Source organism: Anas acuta, chromosome 11 (genome assembly GCF_963932015.1).
Source record: "Anas acuta chromosome 11, bAnaAcu1.1, whole genome shotgun sequence".
Taxonomy (NCBI): Eukaryota; Metazoa; Chordata; class Aves; order Anseriformes; family Anatidae; genus Anas; species Anas acuta.
Window position 1 is genome coordinate 13,980,757 of NC_088989.1, and position 17,733 is coordinate 13,998,489.

General features: G+C 63.8%; 4 protein-coding genes across 5 annotated transcripts; 3 read left to right on the forward strand and 1 right to left on the reverse strand.

Moving 5' to 3' along the window:
• Positions 1–13: 13 nt before the first annotated feature.
• On the forward strand, positions 14–2,695 carry TMEM115 (transmembrane protein 115). The gene is made up of 2 exons (XM_068694773.1): positions 14–1,000; positions 1,586–2,695. Exons 1-2 carry the CDS (start codon positions 147–149, stop codon positions 1,782–1,784), a joined length of 1,053 nt encoding a protein of 350 aa, XP_068550874.1. The 5' UTR covers positions 14–146; the 3' UTR covers positions 1,785–2,695.
• A 198-nt stretch (positions 2,696–2,893) lies between these two features.
• On the reverse strand, positions 2,894–4,365 carry CYB561D2 (cytochrome b561 family member D2). Its single transcript, XM_068694776.1, has 3 exons — positions 4,207–4,365; positions 4,072–4,109; positions 2,894–3,987 (listed from the first exon to the last, which is right to left on the reverse strand). The coding sequence occupies exons 1-3, from the start codon at positions 4,331–4,333 to the stop codon at positions 3,484–3,486; spliced, it is 669 nt and encodes a 222-aa protein (XP_068550877.1). The 5' UTR covers positions 4,334–4,365; the 3' UTR covers positions 2,894–3,483.
• Positions 4,366–4,461: 96 nt separating this feature from the next.
• On the forward strand, positions 4,462–9,023 carry NPRL2 (NPR2 like, GATOR1 complex subunit). Of its 2 annotated transcripts, XM_068694769.1 has the most exons (12): positions 4,462–4,593; positions 5,026–5,117; positions 5,205–5,373; positions 6,383–6,491; positions 6,735–6,871; positions 7,077–7,174; positions 7,267–7,303; positions 7,400–7,493; positions 7,568–7,685; positions 7,805–7,947; positions 8,171–8,268; positions 8,881–9,023. In XM_068694769.1, exons 1-11 carry the CDS (start codon positions 4,522–4,524, stop codon positions 8,236–8,238), a joined length of 1,137 nt encoding a protein of 378 aa, XP_068550870.1. In that variant the 5' UTR covers positions 4,462–4,521; the 3' UTR covers positions 8,239–8,268; positions 8,881–9,023. The 2 variants fall into 2 exon arrangements, with proteins under 2 accessions (XP_068550870.1, XP_068550869.1); XM_068694768.1 differs by lacking the exon at positions 8,881–9,023 and having other exon boundaries at positions 8,171–8,384.
• ZMYND10 (zinc finger MYND-type containing 10) lies at positions 8,388–17,244 on the forward strand. The gene is made up of 12 exons (XM_068694792.1): positions 8,388–8,515; positions 8,881–8,989; positions 9,942–10,058; positions 10,863–10,916; positions 11,002–11,154; positions 13,143–13,231; positions 13,526–13,626; positions 14,459–14,631; positions 14,869–14,994; positions 16,407–16,528; positions 16,634–16,759; positions 16,957–17,244. The coding sequence occupies exons 1-12, from the start codon at positions 8,388–8,390 to the stop codon at positions 17,039–17,041; spliced, it is 1,383 nt and encodes a 460-aa protein (XP_068550893.1). The 3' UTR covers positions 17,042–17,244.
• Positions 17,245–17,733: the final 489 nt, after the last annotated feature.

Here is a 17,733-nt window from a genome sequence, read left to right on the forward strand (position 1 = left end):
CCCCCCCGCGCATGCGCACCGCCCCTGTTTGTCCGCGCCCGGCCTGGCCCAGCGGCGGGGCCTGACGGGGGCCGAGCGGCGCCGGGGCCGGGCCGGGCCCTGTGAGCGGGGAGGGGGGGGGGGGACACCGGGGCCTCGTCCCCGCCATGCGGCGCTTGGTGCCGGTGTCCCGGCAGCAGCTGGCCCGGGCGCTGGGCGGCAGCAGCGTGGTGGTGAAGGCGCTGAGCGGCGCCGTGCTGCTGCTGTACGCGCTGTCCTTCGCGCTGGACACGGCCCCGGCGCTGGCGGTCACCCCGGGGCTGCTGCTGCCGCCCGGCTGCCGCCTCTGGACGCTGCTGACCCACGGGCTGCTGGAGCGGCGGGCGGCCGGCGTGGCGCTCAGCCTGGGCACGGTGGCGGCGGCCGGGAGGCTGCTGGAGCCGCTGTGGGGGGCGCTGGAGCTGCTGCTGTTCTACGGCGCCGTCAACGCGGCCGTGGGGCTGCTGGGGGCCTGCGCCTACTGCCTGGCCTACGCCGCCACCTTCCGCCTGGCCTACCTGTTCGAGGTGCGCATCCACGGCGTGCCCGGCTTCCTGGCGGCCGTGCTGGTGGCGCTGAAGCAGACGATGGGCGACAGCACGGTGCTGAGGGTGCCGCAGGTGAGGGTGAAGGCGGCGCCCACCCTGCTGCTGCTGCTGCTGGCCGCCCTGCGGCTGGCTGCCCTGGTGGAGAGCGCCGCGCTGGTGTCCTACGGCTTCGGGCTGCTGTCCAGCTGGGTCTACCTGCGCTTCTACCAGCGCCACAGCCGGGGCCGCGGGGATATGTCCGACCACTTCGCCTTCGCCACCTTCTTCCCCGAGATCCTGCAGCCCGCCGTGGGGCTGGCGGCCAACCTGGTGTACGGGCTGCTGGTCAAAGTGAGGCTGTGCCGGAAGACGGTGAAGCGCTACGACGTGGGCGCCCCCTCCTCCATCACCATCAGCCTGCCGGGAACGGACCCCCAGGACGCCGAGAGGAGAAGGTAACACCAGCCCCGCACCGCTGTGGGCCCCGGCGTCTCCATGTGGGGGGGATTTGGGGTCAGGGCGCTGAGGGGAGCCTCCTCCATGGGGCCACCAGCTGGCACACACCCGCTGCAAGCTGCCCGCCCGCTTCCCAAGCCCAAATCACAGCGCTGGGGCCGAGCGGGGGGTCCCGAGGAAGGGGTGTGTCGGGCAGCGGGGCGCGGTTCCTGCTGCCGTGTCCTCCCCGCCACCGTGGCACAGCAGGAGGCGAGCTGAGTCAGCGCCGCGACCCGGCCCTCCCGCACGTGCGGTGGCAGCTCAGTCACGGGGTGAGGCACCAGCTCGCTGCTCACCTCGCTCCCCTCTGCTTCTGGAGCAGCCCCCGAGCACAGCACGTGGCGAGGGAGCTCTGCACATCACGCCTCGGTGCCTCCGTTTGGCTTCCCCACCTCTGCCACGGCCCCAGCTCGGGCAGCCCGTGGGTGCTGGTCGCTGCTCCCCCCGCCATGGGGCTGTGCGTGGGGTGAGAGGAGAGGGGAAGAGTGGGTACCACACTCCCTGTCCGTCCCTCACCCCGCTGTCCACCCACTTTTACCCCACAGGCAGCTGGCCCTGAAAGCGCTGAACGAGCGGCTGAAGCGCGTGGAGGACCAGACGGCGTGGCCCAGCATGGAGGACGAGGAGGAGGAGGTGGTGGTGAAGAGCGAGGGCCCGCTGCCCGCCGAATCCACCACGGCGGGGAAGGCGGCCGGCCACGAGAGCAGCCTGATCAGCTTTGAGGACGCCCCGTCCCAGCCGTGAGCTGCGGCCCTGCCGGCCCCGTCCTCCCTGCCCAGCTCCGCGGGAGAGCCGCCAACGCCCGCACGGGGACGCTGCCTGCGGGGACGCTCCCGGCCCAGGGACAGGGGCTGCCTCAGCCCAGCGCCGAGGGCCTGAGCGCCGTGGGGCTCTGCCTCTCGCTGCCCCCCCGGCGTGGATGTGGATGCCCGCGCCGGGAGCTTTGTTCTGGAGGGAGACCTCGGGCCGGTCCGCGCAGGCTGACCCCTGCTCCGAGGCCGCGAAGGGACCTCCTGGCACCCGGGGAGCCAAGTCAGCGAGTGGCACCGCGCTTCCTCGCTTCTCTGCACTCGAAACTTCGTTTTCTCCTTTCTCGATTTCGTTTGGTTCCTGATCTCGGGAACGGGAAGGCACGGGGGGCTTTGCAGAGTCCTCTGCCCGTTCCCACCCTCCCTCCCTCCGCCCCGGTAGGAGGCCGACGGAGCTCCCGCGTGGGGCCAGCGCCCGGAGCAGGGATCGGCCCCGGCCCCGTGGCGTTCATTCCGTGGCGTTGCCTCTTCTCTGTTTCCTCTCCTGCTGCAGCATTGCCCCAGCAGGGGCTGGTGCCCTCAGCTGCCGCTCCACTAATCCGTTTGCCAGATTATCCTAGAAGCTGGAATTAATTTTTACAGCGGGGCACAAGCTGCTTCCTCTGGCACCGGGTTTCTCTCCTTCAAGTAGAAACGGGCTCCCCCTTCTGTCCTGCTCCCTCCGCGTGGCCGGGCTGTCCTGGGCGAGGGAGGGAGAGGCTGCTCCCCAGAGCTCCTTGCCCCGGGCTCTGGGCCGCAGCCCGTGGCGGCGCGAGTTTATTTTTCTAAAGGACCACGCGGGAAGGTTTTGTCACCCAGGGAAATCACAGACGTTTCGGTATCAATAAACAGTTCTTTGAAAGAGCACTCGTTGGCCTCTCCACGCCGCAGCCGGGGCACCGAGCCGTGCCTCGAGGAGGAGTTTTCTCCCCAAACGGGGGCTGCTCGGTGCCAGGGATGTGCAGGGGCCCTGCCGACCACCCACCTGTGGCTGGTGCTGCTTTGGGTGCTCGGGGGGCTTCAGTTTGGCCCTTCCCGGGGCAGTAAGGAGGCCGTGCCACGCTGTAGCTGCCTGAAATCTTTATTGAATAAAAGCTCTGGATACAGAAGAGTTTCCCAGCTCGGGCACTGCTCCCAGCTCTCCGGCCCTGCCGGGAGCACGTTGGGGAGCAGCCCCGGGGCCGTCCCAGCGCGGCCCACGGAGCCCTGCGACGCTGGGGCCGGGAAGGCTGCGGGCTGTGGCGGGAGGAGAGGTGCTGCGGTGGCTTCCAGCCTCCCCGAGGGTCGCTCTGCTCCAGGAACCATCCCCGGGCCCTGCCACCAGCTCCCACCCGGGGCTGTGCTGAGGACAGGAGCCCGTGCAGCTGCCTGCTGAGGTCCCTCCTGTGCTTGCGCTGTTCCATGCGCCCGTGGGAGGACGAGCTGGCCCCCAGCAGGCTGCAAAACACCCCCCGGCCCCCGCCAGGCCGAAACCTCGCCGCAGGTAACCCCGCAGCACGGGAATTTGTGCGTGGACAGGGAGGGAGGGGGAAGGAGCAGGGATCCCCGACCCTCCCCTGCCCAGGGCTGGGAACCGGCGGCATCCCCAGCTCTGGGGCACATCCCAGCCGCTGCACGGCCTGCGGGGCTGCCGCTGCGGGACTCACGGGAGAGGCTCAGTGCTGGCTCCGCTTGCGGTACAGGTAGGCGTTGCTCACCTGGTTCATCACCACCAGGCTGCTGAGGAGCGGGCAGAGCACGGCCAGGTACCAGGCGGCGCCGCTGACGGCGGCGGTGAACCAGAGCGAGCACATGCCCAGCACCAGGCTGGCGCAGCCCAGCAGGTAGCCCACCAGCCCGGCCGTGGCGTGGTACAACCTCAACTTCCCCGGCGGCCAGCCCCGGGCCAGCTTCGGGTAGAGCAGCAGCAGCCCCCCGAGGCTCTGCCCGCTGGCGTACAGCACCGCCAGCAGCCCGGCGCGGCCGTGCCAGGTGTGGAAGTGCCCCTTGCCCTGCAGCTCCTTGTGGTAGGCCACCAGCGCCAGCCCCAGCAGCGCGCACAGCAGCGCCAGCACCTGCAGGGCCCAGTGCGCCCGCACCTTGGCCTTGCGGGACAGCGAGCGCAGCGGGGAGGCCTCGGGGGAGAAAACCAACAGCGCCTGGGTCAGCAGCAGCGAGAACTGAGGAGGGGGCAGCGGGGAGGGGGGGGCTCAGCGGGGGGCCCTGAGGCACCCCCAGGCCCGGCCCCGCCGCCCCCCACTCACCGCCAGCGCCATCAGCAGCGGGTGCCAGGAGAAGAGGCCTGAGGGGAGCGGAGATGGGGGGGGGGGGGGGGGGGGGGGTGAGGCGGGGGCACGGCTCGGGGCCTCCCCGCCCCCCCCCAACTCCCCCGCACTCACTGGAGCCCGGCCGGGCCAGCGCGGCCACCCCCGCGGGCAGCCCCAGGGACGCGGCGTGGGCGGCGGCGGCGGCGGCGGCGCGCAGGGAGCGGAGGAGCCGCGGCTCCCCCTCGGCCGGCAGCGACATGGCGGAGCCGGGAGGGCGGCGGCGTCGCGGGAGGGGGTGAGAGGAGAGCGCCTATTGGGCGGGGCGGGTGTCAGTCAGCGCGCCCGCCGCGGTGATTGGGTGAGAGAGGTGGGGCCCGCCCTTGAGGCCCGCCCTTCGTGACGCCGAGGGGAGGAAGCGGGGAGGGGCGGGCCGGGAGCGGGGCGGCCATGGGGGGAAGGATTGAGTGCGTGTTCTTCAGCGAGTTCCACCCCACGCTGGGGCCCAAGATCACCTACCAGGTGCGGCGGGGCGGCGGAGAGGGGAGGGAAGGGAGCGGTACCGGGGGGGGGGGAACGGCAGCGAGGCGGAACGGTTCTAAGGGGCAGCGGCACCCGGGGGGACCCGCGGCGAGGGGACACCGCTACCGCAAAGGGGGCCGGCGGCGGGGTGGGAGCGCGGTGCTGCGGGGAAATGTGTCCGGGGGGAAACAGGCACCGCGCGGGGCTGGTTCCGGGATGTGTCCGTTCCGCTGTCACCAGGGCGCTGTCACAAAATCCCAGAATCACAGAATCACAGAATTTCTAGGGTGGAAGAGACCTCAAGATCATCGAGTCCAACCTCTAACCTAACACCAACAGTCCCCACTAACCCATATCCCTGAGCTCCACATCTAAATGCCTTTTAAAGCCCTCCAGGGTCGGTGCCTCCACCCCCTCCCTGTGTCCCCGCAGGTTCCCGAGGATTTCATCTCCCGGGAGCTGTTCGACACGGTGCAGGTGTTCGTCATCACCAAGCCCGAGCTGCAGAACAAGCTGATCACCGTGTGAGTGCCCGCGGCCCCGGGGGGCGAGGCAGCCCGCCCTGCTCCCCGCCAGGCCCCCCAGGCTCAGGCTCTGCTGCCTCCCCCTAGGACAGCCATGGAGAAGAAGCTGATCGGCTGCCCCGTCTGCATCGAGCACAAGAAGTACAGCCGCAACGCGCTGCTCTTCAACCTCGGCTTCGTCTGTGACGCCCGAGCCAAGGCCTGCGCCCTGGAGCCCATCGTCAAGAAGCTGGCCGGCTACCTCACCACCCTGGAGGTCAGCCCCAGGGCTCCCCCTCCCCGATCTGCCCTGTGGTACCCGGGGCAGGTTTGTGGCTGAGGAGGGTGCTGTGGGGCTGGCACCCACACACAGAGGGTCCTGGGGTGCTGGTGGTGGCAGATGGACAAAAGATGGGGTTGTCCCACTGTGTTCAGTGCTGGTGCGGCCTCACCTTGCACATTGCATTGTTCTGGGCTTCCCAATCTAAAAGGTGATTGAAAGCATCCAGAAGAGGCAATAAAAGTGGTGTAGGGCACATCCTGTGAGGAGAGGCTGAGGACACTCTGGTTGTCTGGTTTGGGGAAAAGGAGGCGTGGGGCGACCTCCTTTTTTCTCTGCTCCCTGAGGAGGGGAAATGCAGAGGCAGGCACCAGTCTCTTCCCCCAGTAATGGATGTCAGGATGCATGGGAACAGCACAAAGCTGCAGCTGGGGAGACTCAAACTGGACTTTAGGAAAAATTCTTTACCATGAGTGCAGCCAAACACAGGGACAGGTTTCCTGGAGAGGTGCTGGATGCCCTGTGGCTGTCAGTGCCCTAGAGGCATTTGGATAATGCCCTCAGTAATGTGCTTTCACTTTGGGTTAGCCCTGAAGTGCTCACACACGTGGCCTTGATGTAGGTCCCCTCCAACTAAACTATGGTGTTCTGTTCTGTTCTGAATTTTAAGGGTTACAAATGTCCCCAAAATTCTCCGTGAGCATTCAGCAGGCCTCTCCTCTTGCAGGTCTTGAATCAAGCAGGGGGCTCCCCAGCCTCCTGCTTCCTTCTTGCTCTGCAGTTTTATTTTGTTGTTTGTTTTTTTTTTTTTCCTCGGGAAGATTCTTGCTTTGGTGGTGGTACGGGGTCTTCACTGCGCATTCCAGCAGCAGCCTGCCTCAATTTGTTGCTCTGCTAGAAGGAAGGCTCGCTGAGGCTGACAGAAGACAGCATCTGGGCCATGCAGCTCCTTAGTCAGTGACACCTCTGGGAGGAGCTGACTCGACCTCCTTCCTGCCTTCTTTAGCTGGAAAGCGGCTTCATCTCCAACGAGGAGAGCAAACAGAAGCTGGTGCCCATCATGACCATCCTGCTGGAGGAGCTGAACGCCAAAGGAAAGTGCACCCTGCCCATAGGTAGGTGCTGCAGCGCAGCCCAGCCAGGCAGCAAGGGCAGAGCGGGGCTGAGAGGCAGCAGCCAGCCCTGCGCTGCTTCTGGCACTTTGTGCTCACGGCTGGGGCCTGCCCGAGCCAGCCTGGCTCAGAGGGATGAGGTTTCTGGCCACAGCCACCTTCCTCCACATAGCTTTGAGGCGTTCTGGGACTGCTGGCTGCAAGCTGCAGGGCTTGCTGTGAGAACTCAGGCTCCTTCCCTTCCAGATGAGTCGAACACCATCCACCTGAAGGTGATCGAGCAGCGGCCGGACCCCCCCATCGTGCAGGAGTACGATGTGCCCGTCTTCACCCAGGACAAGGACGACTTCTTCAACTCCCAGTGGGACCTCACCACGCAGCAGGTGCGTGCGGGGAGGGTGCTTAGGGCATGAGCTGCCCCAGAGCTCCGTGGTGCCCAGCACAGCTCAGCGCTCCCCACTTTCTGTGCTCGGGGCTGCAGGTGACCTGGTCGCTGAGCACGCCAGGGAGCCTCGTGGGCAGTGGGGTGATGCTATGGGTGCCTCCTTCAGGATTTTGCTACCTGTTACCTCCCGTTCCCCTTCCCAGATCCTGCCCTACATCGACGGGTTTCGGCACGTCCAGAAGATTTCTGCTGAAGCCGACGTGGAGCTGAACCTGGTGCGCATCGCTGTGCAGAACCTGCTGTGAGTGCGTGGGGGGGTGAGGCCGGCCCTGACTCGGGGTGGAGGGAACTGGCTGGGATATGTGCCTCTCTCACCTCTCCCCTGCCCTGCAGGTACTACGGGGTCGTCACGCTCGTCTCCATTCTCCAGGTGAGCTGGCAGCCACGGGTGGGGTGGCCCCACGGGGGACACCCATCATATTCCTGAGCCACAGCAAAACCAAGCTGCTCGTCCCTTGCTCCCCAGTACTCCAACGTCTACTGCACCACGCCGAAGGTCCAGGACCTGGTGGACGACAAGTGCCTCCAGGAGGAGTGTCTGTCCTACGTCACCAAGCCAGGTACGCTGCTCCCGCGTGGCGTCCTGGTGCTTGGGGACCCATCGGTAGCAGCTGACAGCATTTTGTCCCCGCAGGGCACAAACGAGCCAGCCTCAGGGATGTTTTCCAGCTCTACTGCGGCCTCAGCCCTGGCACGACTGTGCGAGACCTCATCTCCCGCTACACCCTGCAGCTGCAGCGGGTGGACGAGAGGTCGGAGCCCCATCCAGGGGCATGATGCGGGAGGGCTGGGGGAATGGGGGAATGGGGAGGGGACAGAGGGGATGTCTGGGGGCTGAGCATCGCATCCCTCTCTCCCCTGGCCCCCCCAGGAGGCTCATCCAGTTCGGTTTGATGAAGGGGCTCATCCGGCGGCTGCAGAAATACCCTGTCAAGGTGGCCCGGGATGAGCGCAGCCACCCAGCACGGCTCTACACGGGCTGCCACAGCTACGACGAGATCTGCTGCAAGACGGGTGAGGAGCCGTGGGGCGGGCAGGGGGTGCTGCGTGCCCAGGGGTGCTTTTGGGGTGTCCCCCCCTCACCTTTCGGAGCCATTCAACCCCAGAGGAGCGGCACACGGGGTCCAGTCACAGCAGGGCAGCCAGATGGAGATGGAGGAGCTCGGGGGGGGTGGGTTATGAGGTGTGAGGTGGGAACATGCAGCACTGACGCCGGGCACCCCATTTTTCCCCCCAGGCATGAGCTACAAGGAGCTGGATGAGCGCCTGGAGAACGACCCCAACATCATCGTGTGCTGGAAGTGACGGAGCCGGGCCGGCTGGGGCGTGCGCCGTGTGTGTCCTCAAGTTGTCCCCCCTTATCCCAGTGCCCCCTGTGTCCGCCAGTGCCCCCCGTTGTGTCCCCACACGGTGCTGGGCGCCCCCAGGGCGCAGCGAAGGCCCCAGCTGCCATCATGGCTGCCGTTGCCATAGCAACAACGACAGACGCCATGGCCGCCGCGGGGCTGCTGCTGCCGGCCGAGGTCGAGGCGCTGGTGCAGGCCCTGAGGGGCACCGAGCTGCGGGATGCCGGCGGGCAGGGGTGCGGGGGGGTCCCTAGGGGCAAGGGAGGGGGGCAAATTTGGGGTGTCCCCAGTTTGGGGGGCGTTGGGGGTCTCCTGAGGGGATGGGGCCCAGCGGGGCTGAGGGGTGTAAGCGTGGGGTGTCCCTCTGCGGGTCTGGGGTGTGGGGTCCCCAGGGACTCTGGGAGGGGGGTGAGCAGGGGTCCCAGGGGCTGTAAATGTGGGGTGTGCCCCCCCCACAATATTTTTAGGGTCTGGGGCTGCCCCAATCTGGGGTGGGGTGGTAGGAACATGGGGCTGTAAATTTGGGGTGTCCCCTGAGGACTGGGGATTGTGGAGGTGTGAGGAAGGGTCCCAGCTGCGGGGTGACCCCGCTGCCCCGCAGGTGGCTTCGGCAGCACGAGAGCGTGGAGAAGCTCAACATGCACGCCATCCTCAGCGCCGCCGCCGGCCAGGAGCAGCTCCTCACCGAGCTGCTCGTCAGCCACGCCAAGGTGAGCCCCGGGTGGCCGGGGGGCACCCGGCTCTGCCCAGCCCTGTCCCTGCTCCCCCAGCTCTCAGCCTGTCCCTGCTCTGTCAGGAAAGGTGGCGGCGAGCACCCCAAAATGTCCTGTGCCTGGCTGCAGGGGCCGGGTGGTCCCCGCTGGAGGAGTGCAGGTTCTCGGGGCTTGCCCTACACGGGTGCTGTGTGCTCCTGGTACTCCTCCCTGAGTTTCTTTGTGTATGAGAAAATCACAAACTGCGTGGTCAGGAGGGATGGTGTGAGGCAGGGCGGCGGGTGGGGGCAGCAGCGATCCCTGTGCCAGGCCCTCAGCCTCCAGCTGGGATCGGCTTTTGGACAGCGGCCAGTTTGGGGATAAACCGTCGATGGCGAAGAATCTGCTGGCAAAGATCTTTGGTGGTTTGCCAATGTTGCTTTTTTTAAAAAATAATTAAAAGCCAAGCTGTGGTATTCCTGCCTGTTGGTCTCCGGTTCCTCTCTAGGTGCTGGTTCGTGCTGACCCCTCTGGCTGCGGGTCCTGCCCCGTACCTGGGGTGGCTCAGCCACAAAATAAATAGCCTGGGCTGCACGGGGACATGTAGGGCCCTGGCACTGCCCAGGCCTTGGGGACATTTTCCCCTTTGTAACCCCAGCAGCACTCTCTGGTCTCTGAGGCCAGAGGCTCAGTGAAGAGCTGTTGATTTGTGATGCCTCCCCAAAGTCTGTACAACTGAACGTGGGTGATAAAACGTGGCAGTAGTGTTGGGAAATAGCAGTTCTGCCTGGTCCCCTGGCTTCCTCACTCATGCAGTACCTGCTGTGAAGGGAAGGCTCAAAAACTGGTGGTGTAAGAAAGCAAATTGGTGCTGTGCTGGGTGCCCCAGGACCAAAATAGCCACGGGGTGCTGGGCACCAGCCTGGCCCCTCTGCCTTGCACCCATCTGAAAGGCTCCGCTCCTGTCCAGATTCCCGTTCTCATCGGGGAGCTGATCTCAACAGAGGTCTGGAAGCACAAGGTTTTTCCCGTGCTGTGCCGGCTGGAGGACTTCCACCCGAGAAGCACCTTTCCCATCTACGTGGTGGTGAGTGGAAACTGGGCAGACGCTGCTGTATTTAAAAATGAATCCTGTGCTGGGGGTCTCAGAGCTGTGATTTTTACCTCTCAGCAGGCTGAGATGTTGCTCCTGACAGCAGGTTCTGTACCTGCTGGTTAACAGACCCCACAGGACTTTGTTTTGTCTGGTAAAGAAAAGCACAGCCCCTGGGATTTTGGCAGTCCCTGTTATGTCCTTGCCTTTTCTGTGACCGGGAGCAGATCGGAGCCTGGAAAATCATCAGAAGTGCCCCCCACACACACCCTTCTTCCTGGAGGGGTGCTGAGGATCCCTATCAGGGAATAGCCAGACCCTTTTCCCAATCCTGGCTCCTGAACAGCTGTGCCCCGGGGGTATTTGCCCCTCTTTGAGCACTGTTTTTTTCTCTGGTGGTTCTAACCACAGCTTATGTGCCTCCTCGTTAAAAAATAGAAAAAGTAGCTTTTTCTTGATGAGAGCTGAGATCCCTCGGGCCACTCTTGGCAAGAGAGTGATCTCAGTAAGTTGGCTTCCCTGTGGAGGGATGCAGCCCTTGATCTAAGGCAAATCTGCCCCAAAACTCTGAAGATTTTAGCCAATTTTCATTCGAGTGACACCTTGCTGGGGAAGGGCAGTGTCTTCCCCGAGCAGCTGTTTGTCTGCAGCGTTGCCTCAAGGCAGTTATCTCATGGTTCCTGGTCTCAGGACAGCACTGTCCATGCTGGCTTTTGGCCACAGCTGTAGAAGCAGCTTCTCACCCCGCACCCCATCCCATTGCCCGTGTCACCCACTTGCTGTTTTTTTCCCCCACAGCTGCATCACGAAGCCTCCATCATCAACCTCTTGGAGACGGTGTTTTTCTACAAGGTGAGCATTCAGCTTGCTGTAGCATAAGGGTGGGAAGCCACGGCTGTGGGGGCTGGCTCCCTGTGAACCTCTTGTCGTTGTGAAGGAGATCTGCGAGTCGGCAGAGGACAGCGTTCTGGATTTAATCGATTACTGCCACCGAAAGCTGACCCTGCTTGCAGCTCGAAGCACCAACGGACAGGCAGTGACCCAGACAGAGCTTAATCCCAAGGACCCGGTCAGCCTGTCGTCCATGCAGGTGAGGAGAAAGTCCTGTCGCTTGCTGGGGACACAAGTGACGGAGGCAGCAGGCAGCCCGAAGAAGCCCAGAGAGGTTTTCTTACAGAGGAAGCCTCGGCTGCAGCACTGGCACCTCCTGCCCTTTCCGAGGCACTCTGGTGTTAGAGATCATCTGTGCCCAGCTCGGACAGGCTGCGTGCTCCTCCCTCCACCCCACAGCTGTGTTTCCTCCCTGCCTCGTGACAGTGCCAGCTTCAGGCTGCCTGCAGGACAGATTCCTGAGCTGGGGGACAGCTGGAGAGTTGATAATTAGGCAAAGTAATCAGTGCAGGGGGTTGGCCGTTTGCTGCTGCTCTTGAAAGCTGTGTGGTTACGTCTCCATGGAGCTGGTGAAACCACCTGATCTCAGGCTGCCACTGGAGCCAGCCAGGGTTAACTGTGAGAGAAATCCCATCCGTAACTCCACGTGTGACACAGCTAGGGATTGCCCTGCTGCATTTCCCTCTAACTTCCTCTGCTCTCTGAGGAACGCCTCCTCTCCTCGCTGGTCCGGGCCAGCAGCGAGTCCAGGGCTGTTCCCAGTCGGGTGTTTCGGGGTGGCTGCTCACAGATTCCTGCTGCGGGAGCTCCTTTTGCTTCCCAGCACCTAAATTTTTTTTCCTTGAGCTGTGCCGATCACGAGGAGCATCTGGAGAGCTGGAGTTGAAGCGATAGCCTGCGAACTTGGCAGCACCTCCCCTCTGCTCCATCCTTTGGCCTGCTGCCTGAGCACATGCTCCTCTCGCAGAAAGGGGAAGGAAGCGGAGGGCTCCTGAGCACAATGGGGATGTTTTCCAGGAAACGCTCTCCCAGCTTGAGCTGGGGGGGGCGAGGGCTCTCTGTGCTTTGACACAACTCGAGGAAGAACAATCCTCTCTGGCTACTTGGGCTCTGAAAGCTCTCGCCTCCCAAGAAGCCTGGCTTCCTCCGATTTATCCCAGCCTCTCCGCATACAATAACCCCGTGCTAAAAAGCAGTTCCTGCCCCCTCCTGCATCGTGGGGCCCCTTGGCTGTTACAGCTGCGTGCCGTGGTCACCCTGGGGCACTGCTCCACTGGCACCCAGCAGCACCGATGGTCCCTGTGCCACGGCAGCAGGGCTGAGGTCCAGCCACCAGCAGGAGCTGTGGGGAAGCGGGGCTCCCGTGGGCAGCCCCACGAGCTCTGCCACTCTGCCAGGGAAGTTTGGAGAGGGAGGCGGTGACCTGTGGGAGGGGGAGAGCCCAAAATGCTTTCCTGGAAGCTTTAGAGGAATGCAAGCGGCGTCTGATGGGAGCTGCTGAGGTCAGAGCTCTGCACGCAGAGCCGAGAGCTGGCGAGCAGCTGGGAGGGGAGCGGAGAAGGAATTGGCACCTCTCAGCCCCGACATCGTGGTGGTCTCAAAAGGGGCTGACTCAGAGGGTGTGCAGGCTGCTAGCCGGGCCGCGTGGAGGATGGAGGTGGTGCCCACGCTGACTGGAAGCTGGGTTGCGTAGCTGTGGGCTGGGTTAGCCACAGGGATGTACTCTGCTGGCCCTAAGCGAGCTGGAGGGGAGAGGCAGCCCCAGAAAAGGGTCAGATCGGGACTGCGGCTGTGCCTGGGCCAAGATTCTCCTCCTCGTCCTCGTGATGATGCAGCTCCCCTCTCCTGCAGCCTCGCGTGTCTCTGCCGGGCCACGAGGTGATGCCAGGGAGGGAGGGAGCAGCAGTCTGGGACTGTTCTCTTCCAGGGGGTGGCACTCCTGGCACCGCCGGTACCCCCTGTGGCCTGTAACGGGCAGGGAGATGAGGGATGAGCTGCAAGCGCTCCTGTCCCTGCTCTGGCAAAGAAGCAGCGCTGCTGCAGTCCAGATGAGAACCAGAGTTTGTTCCATGGGGTTTTGGTTTCCTCCCCAGCCCGTGGTTGCTGATGTGCAGCCAACAAGCTGCCTCCTCGTAGCTCCGGGGAAACGGGGCCTGAAATCCTGAGTCTGTGCTTGCCCCTCCGCAGGAGCTGCAGAAGCAGGCGGAGGCGATGGAGTTTGAGATTTCCCTGAAAGCCCTCTCGGTGCTGCGGTACATCACTGACCAGGTGGACAGGTGGGTGCCCAGGGGCGGCACGGGACGTGCCCTGAGCAGCCCTTTTTGAGGTTCCTGCGGGTTGGAGGCCTGGGCCCCCTTCAGCCGCTGGCTGTGTCGGTGGTGGCAGCGGCGCTGTGCCCCAGGAGGCGAATACAGCAGCACTCCGCCCTGCTCTGTGGTACTTGTGGGAACAGGAGCTGCTCTGACCATCATTGTTTTTCTGCTGCCTCTCCCAGTTGCCTCAGGGAGCGTTTGTATCTGTTCTGGCCGTGGTCTGAGCGCGCCATTTCACCCCTTCTCTTCTATCTCCAGCTTGCCCCTGAGCGCGCTGACACGGATGCTGAACACCCACAACCTGCCCTGCCTCCTCGTCCAGCTGGTGGAGCACTGCCCCTGGAGCTGCTACGAAGCAGGTACAGAGCGTGTCCTGCAGCTCTGCAGCCAGCCACGGCCCCCGCTGCCCCCCAGCTTCCTCGCAGCGCCCCTCTGAGCGGGCACAGCCTGTGGGAAGCGGCGCTCCCCGCTGCAGCCCTGCGAGGGGAAGGAGCCTCAGCAGGGGTTCACAGCACGGGCAAGAGAGGAAGAGATTGTGGGAAGCACGTGGCTCTGTGCCTGCTGAGAGGAGCCCAGCTGGATGCGGGGCTTTCCTTCTTCCCCCGGACAGGAAACGCATCCCTTCTGTCCGCCTGCAAGCTTGGGGTGTCAGAGGAGCTTTGATCCAGGCCCCCAAGGGAGGGATGGGAAAGAACCAGAGCACAAAGGCATTTCCAGGCTGTGCAGATGCAGGGTTACATCCTCCTCCATCCCCCAGAGTAGCACAGCCGCTTGTTGTGTCTCGTCTGTTATGGTCGTTCTGCTTCTGGCTTTCACTGGCAGAAGAACCTCAGGGAGAGCAGGTACTGGCCCTGCTGATACCCCAAAACGTGCCTCTGCAGCCTCTCTGCTGGGCCCCCACCATCTGCTAGTGTTCGTCAGTACCTGGCCGAGTACAGAAGGTGATATCGCAGGGATCTTGTAGTTCCTGCCACAGCCCTGTTGCTTCAAGACGCGTTCTTTGTGCTTTCCGTGCTCTCTGGTACGTTGGTTTTGTACCAGGAAGGCTGCTGTGCTGAGCAAAGGGCTGGGGAAGCTGAGGCAGGCAGAAACTGGGGGGCTTGCCTGAGCCAGAGCAAGGAGGTGAGCGCAGGGCAGCACCCCACCTCCGAGCTGTCTCTCCCTTGAGCCCCACGTTTGTCTCTCCCTCAGGCAAGCTCAAGAAGTTTGAGAACGGTGAGTGGTACGAGGTGCCCCCTGAGGATCAGGTGAAGATAACCAAGCTCGACGGGCAGGTGTGGCTTGCCCTCCTCAACCTTCTGCTCAGCCCCGAATGCCAGCGCAAATACCACTTCGACAGCTTCAACAAGAGCCAGCTCCTCAAGGTAGGCTCTGTAGGGTTCAGCGGTGTGAGAGCAGCGGGGTCTGACACCGTGCCAGCAGCACAAGGGCTGCATTTGCCTGGGCACCGCTTGGGACCCCCGTGAGTTGCTCTGACAGTGCCCCTGCAGGTGCCCAGCACGCACCCGGAGCCCTCTCACTTCTCAGCCCCATAACACAGCTCTGGCTCCCTTGTCCTGACCTCTCTCCCTTTGTTCTTCTCACCCCCTGCGTGGCCGCAGCTCCGGGCATTCCTGACAGACGTCCTGCTGGACCAGCTGCCCAACCTGGTGGAGATGCAGAGGTTTCTGAGCCACCTCGCGGTGACAGAGCCGGCTCCGCCGAAAAAGGATCTCGTGCTGGAGCAGGTATGGGGTGGCTCTTCCAGCTCTGCTCTTCTCTCCAGCTGCTCCGCTTTGATCCTTGTCGCTCCCTTCCCCTTTTTTTTCCTCCTGCCAAACTCTGCTCTGGAGAGGTGGCAGAGTGTCAAGCACCCGTGTCACTGTGACACCATTACTGCCGGCTCAGTTGGCTCCCACTTCATCCAGTTCTCCTGCCCTTCCTCTGCTACAGCTGTGGCCAAGCAGTCACTCCTCACGGCATAAAAGCTGGGCTGTAAACAGCTGTCGAGACTGCACTGAGTCGTCGGGGTGGTGGCTCCGCAGGGCAGAGACAACCCCGGCTCATTTTAGCAGTGAACTGTTTGACATTTATCGTTGTTTTCCTGCTGGATTCTGGACTTCCCTAGGAAGAGCCCCTTCCACAGCCCTGGCCAAGGGCTGCTTGGCACGCTGCCTGCAGAAAAACGCCAAGGCAGTGCTCTGAGGAGAGGGGCTGGAGGCAGACCGATTCCCTGCTGCTGCCTGGGGCTTGGCAGATGGGCCCTGAGATGGTCTTCAGGCATTTTGGGGTCCATGGGTCTTCCAGTCTGGGCAGCGGTAACTCCTGGAGAAAAGTGTTTCTGATGCCTCCTGCTGAGCTGAGGGGGAGAAACCCTGTGTAAAGAGGAGGGCAGGTCTCTAAAGCATCTCTGTGCACCCCAGTTTACCTGCCACCGTGTCAGTGGGGCACAGACAGGCATCCGTCACGCTGGGGACCTCGTCCAGCCCTTGTCTGGGCTGCTGCTCTTCACCACAGCTCCGCTTTTGGGCTTGCGTTGCTCCTGCCTCCGCCAAGGGCAGGCAGGGGGAGCCAGCTGGAAGCGCACGCACGGGCTCCACGCTCTGCCCGGCAAGCAGTGAACTCACTCCCTGTCACCGAGCCAAGCTGAGAAAAGTCTTTTCCATTCGGTTTCTCCCCGAGCAGCCTCCTCCCCTCCCAGGCCTGGCTATTTTTTACTTGGCTGGAGCTGCCAGCACCGTTTGAAGCATCCTCCTCCTCTCCTCGCAGCTCTGGGCCGACGCTTTCCCTTTTGCAAAAAGCAGCCCTTCCCCTGGTGTTCGCCTTCGGGGAAGTGACGAGTGGAAAAATCTGCTCAGGCAAACGGCTCCGGAGTGCTGGGTTCAGTGCCTGCTGCAGTGCTGAGAGCTCGGGGCTCTGTCTGGGAGCTGGGGCCTCGCAGCCGAGCTCCTGCTCCTGAAGGTTGTGCCCCTTTCACCTAACGCTCCTCACCTCTGTCAGGGAAGGGGATCCGGCCCCTCAGGGTAACCAAAAACACGCGCTGTGCCTGCACCTCTGCGTGCTGCCTCTGCTCACCCTGCTCCTTGTCCCCGGGGCCAGCTGCCCTCCTGTCCCTTCCCGTCCCTGTGCTGCCACCTTCCAGCTCTGCCTCTCCCGCCAGGTGCCCGTCATCTGGGACCACCTCCTCAGGAAAAACGCGGGCAAGTGGGAAGCCATCGCCAAGCACCAGGTGAAGCACGCCTTCAGCCCCACCGAGGGGGAGCTGAAGGTCCAGGCACGCAGGTGAGGCCCTGCCCCATGCCCGGTGTGCCCAGTTGTCCCAGTCAGCAGGGACTGGCACCGCCACAGCTCCCTGCTCGCCCCCTGTCCCCTTTGTCCCCGCTGCAGGTGGTCGCAGACGTACAGCCTGGACCTGCTGGAGGCTCTCGCCCCCGACAAGCCCCGATGCCGGGTGTGTGGGGTGGAGGCGACCAAGCGGTGCTCCCGCTGCCGCAACGAGTGGTACTGCACGCGGTAAGGCAGCCCCCAGCCCCCTGTCACCCCACCCTACAGAGGGGACGTGTCCCCGAGGTGCTGGTGGAGGGGATGGTGGCGAGCACCCTGCTCCTGCTGCGGGGTCGGGGTGTCCCTACAGCACTGGGGGGTGGTGGTGGCACCGCTCAGCTCCCAGCAGAGCGGGCGCAGCCCTGAGCCGTGCCTCCCCCTTGCAGGGTGTGCCAGGTCCAGCACTGGCAGAAGCACCGCAAGGCCTGCAACCTGCTGGCACAGGCAGCGGGGGCAGCGGGGGCCCCGTGAGCAGGGCCTGCAGGAGGAGAAGCCCCTCGGGACCACCGGGGTGGGCTCACAGCAGCATCTCCCCGCCTGCTGCTCGCCGAGCCCCCTGCAGCCTCAGCCTCCCTCTCCCCACCACCCCCTCTTCTTCTGCACCCCATTGGGGCTCGGCTCCCCCTCTTTTCTCCTCTCTGAATGCAATAAACCACTTCCTCCCCTCCCTTGCACCCAGGGGCAGGTTTGTGTGTTGTTTTTTTTACTCCGTGATGCAACACGAGAAATCCTGGAAAACCTGAAAAAGACCTGATACCCTTGTGGTTACCAAAAAAAGTCAAGCCCACCCCACACCCCAGCCAGGGTGTGAGCCCGTCCCTGCGGTGAGCGGGGCGCAGAGGCCCCCAGGCCACCTCGTGCCGTTCGAGCAGCAGGGGCGGGAGGCAGAGGATGTGGTTAGCACGAGGACCTGAGCGAGCAGGCGAGGCTCTGAGGTGCTCAGCAGCTGCCATCTCCCAGGCTCCGAGGAAGATGCTCTCTCTCTCTCTCTCTCTCCTGGGGCGTCAGCACCAAGGGCTTGGTCCCAGGGCACTGGGGGGGATCCCAGTGCTGTCACTGGTGTCACTGGGGCTTGCAGCAGCCCGGCTGGGAGCTGGGCTTTGCTCCCCAGCAGCCAGATTGGTGGAGGTGGCAGTGCCACCGGCTGCGTTTTCTCACCGGGT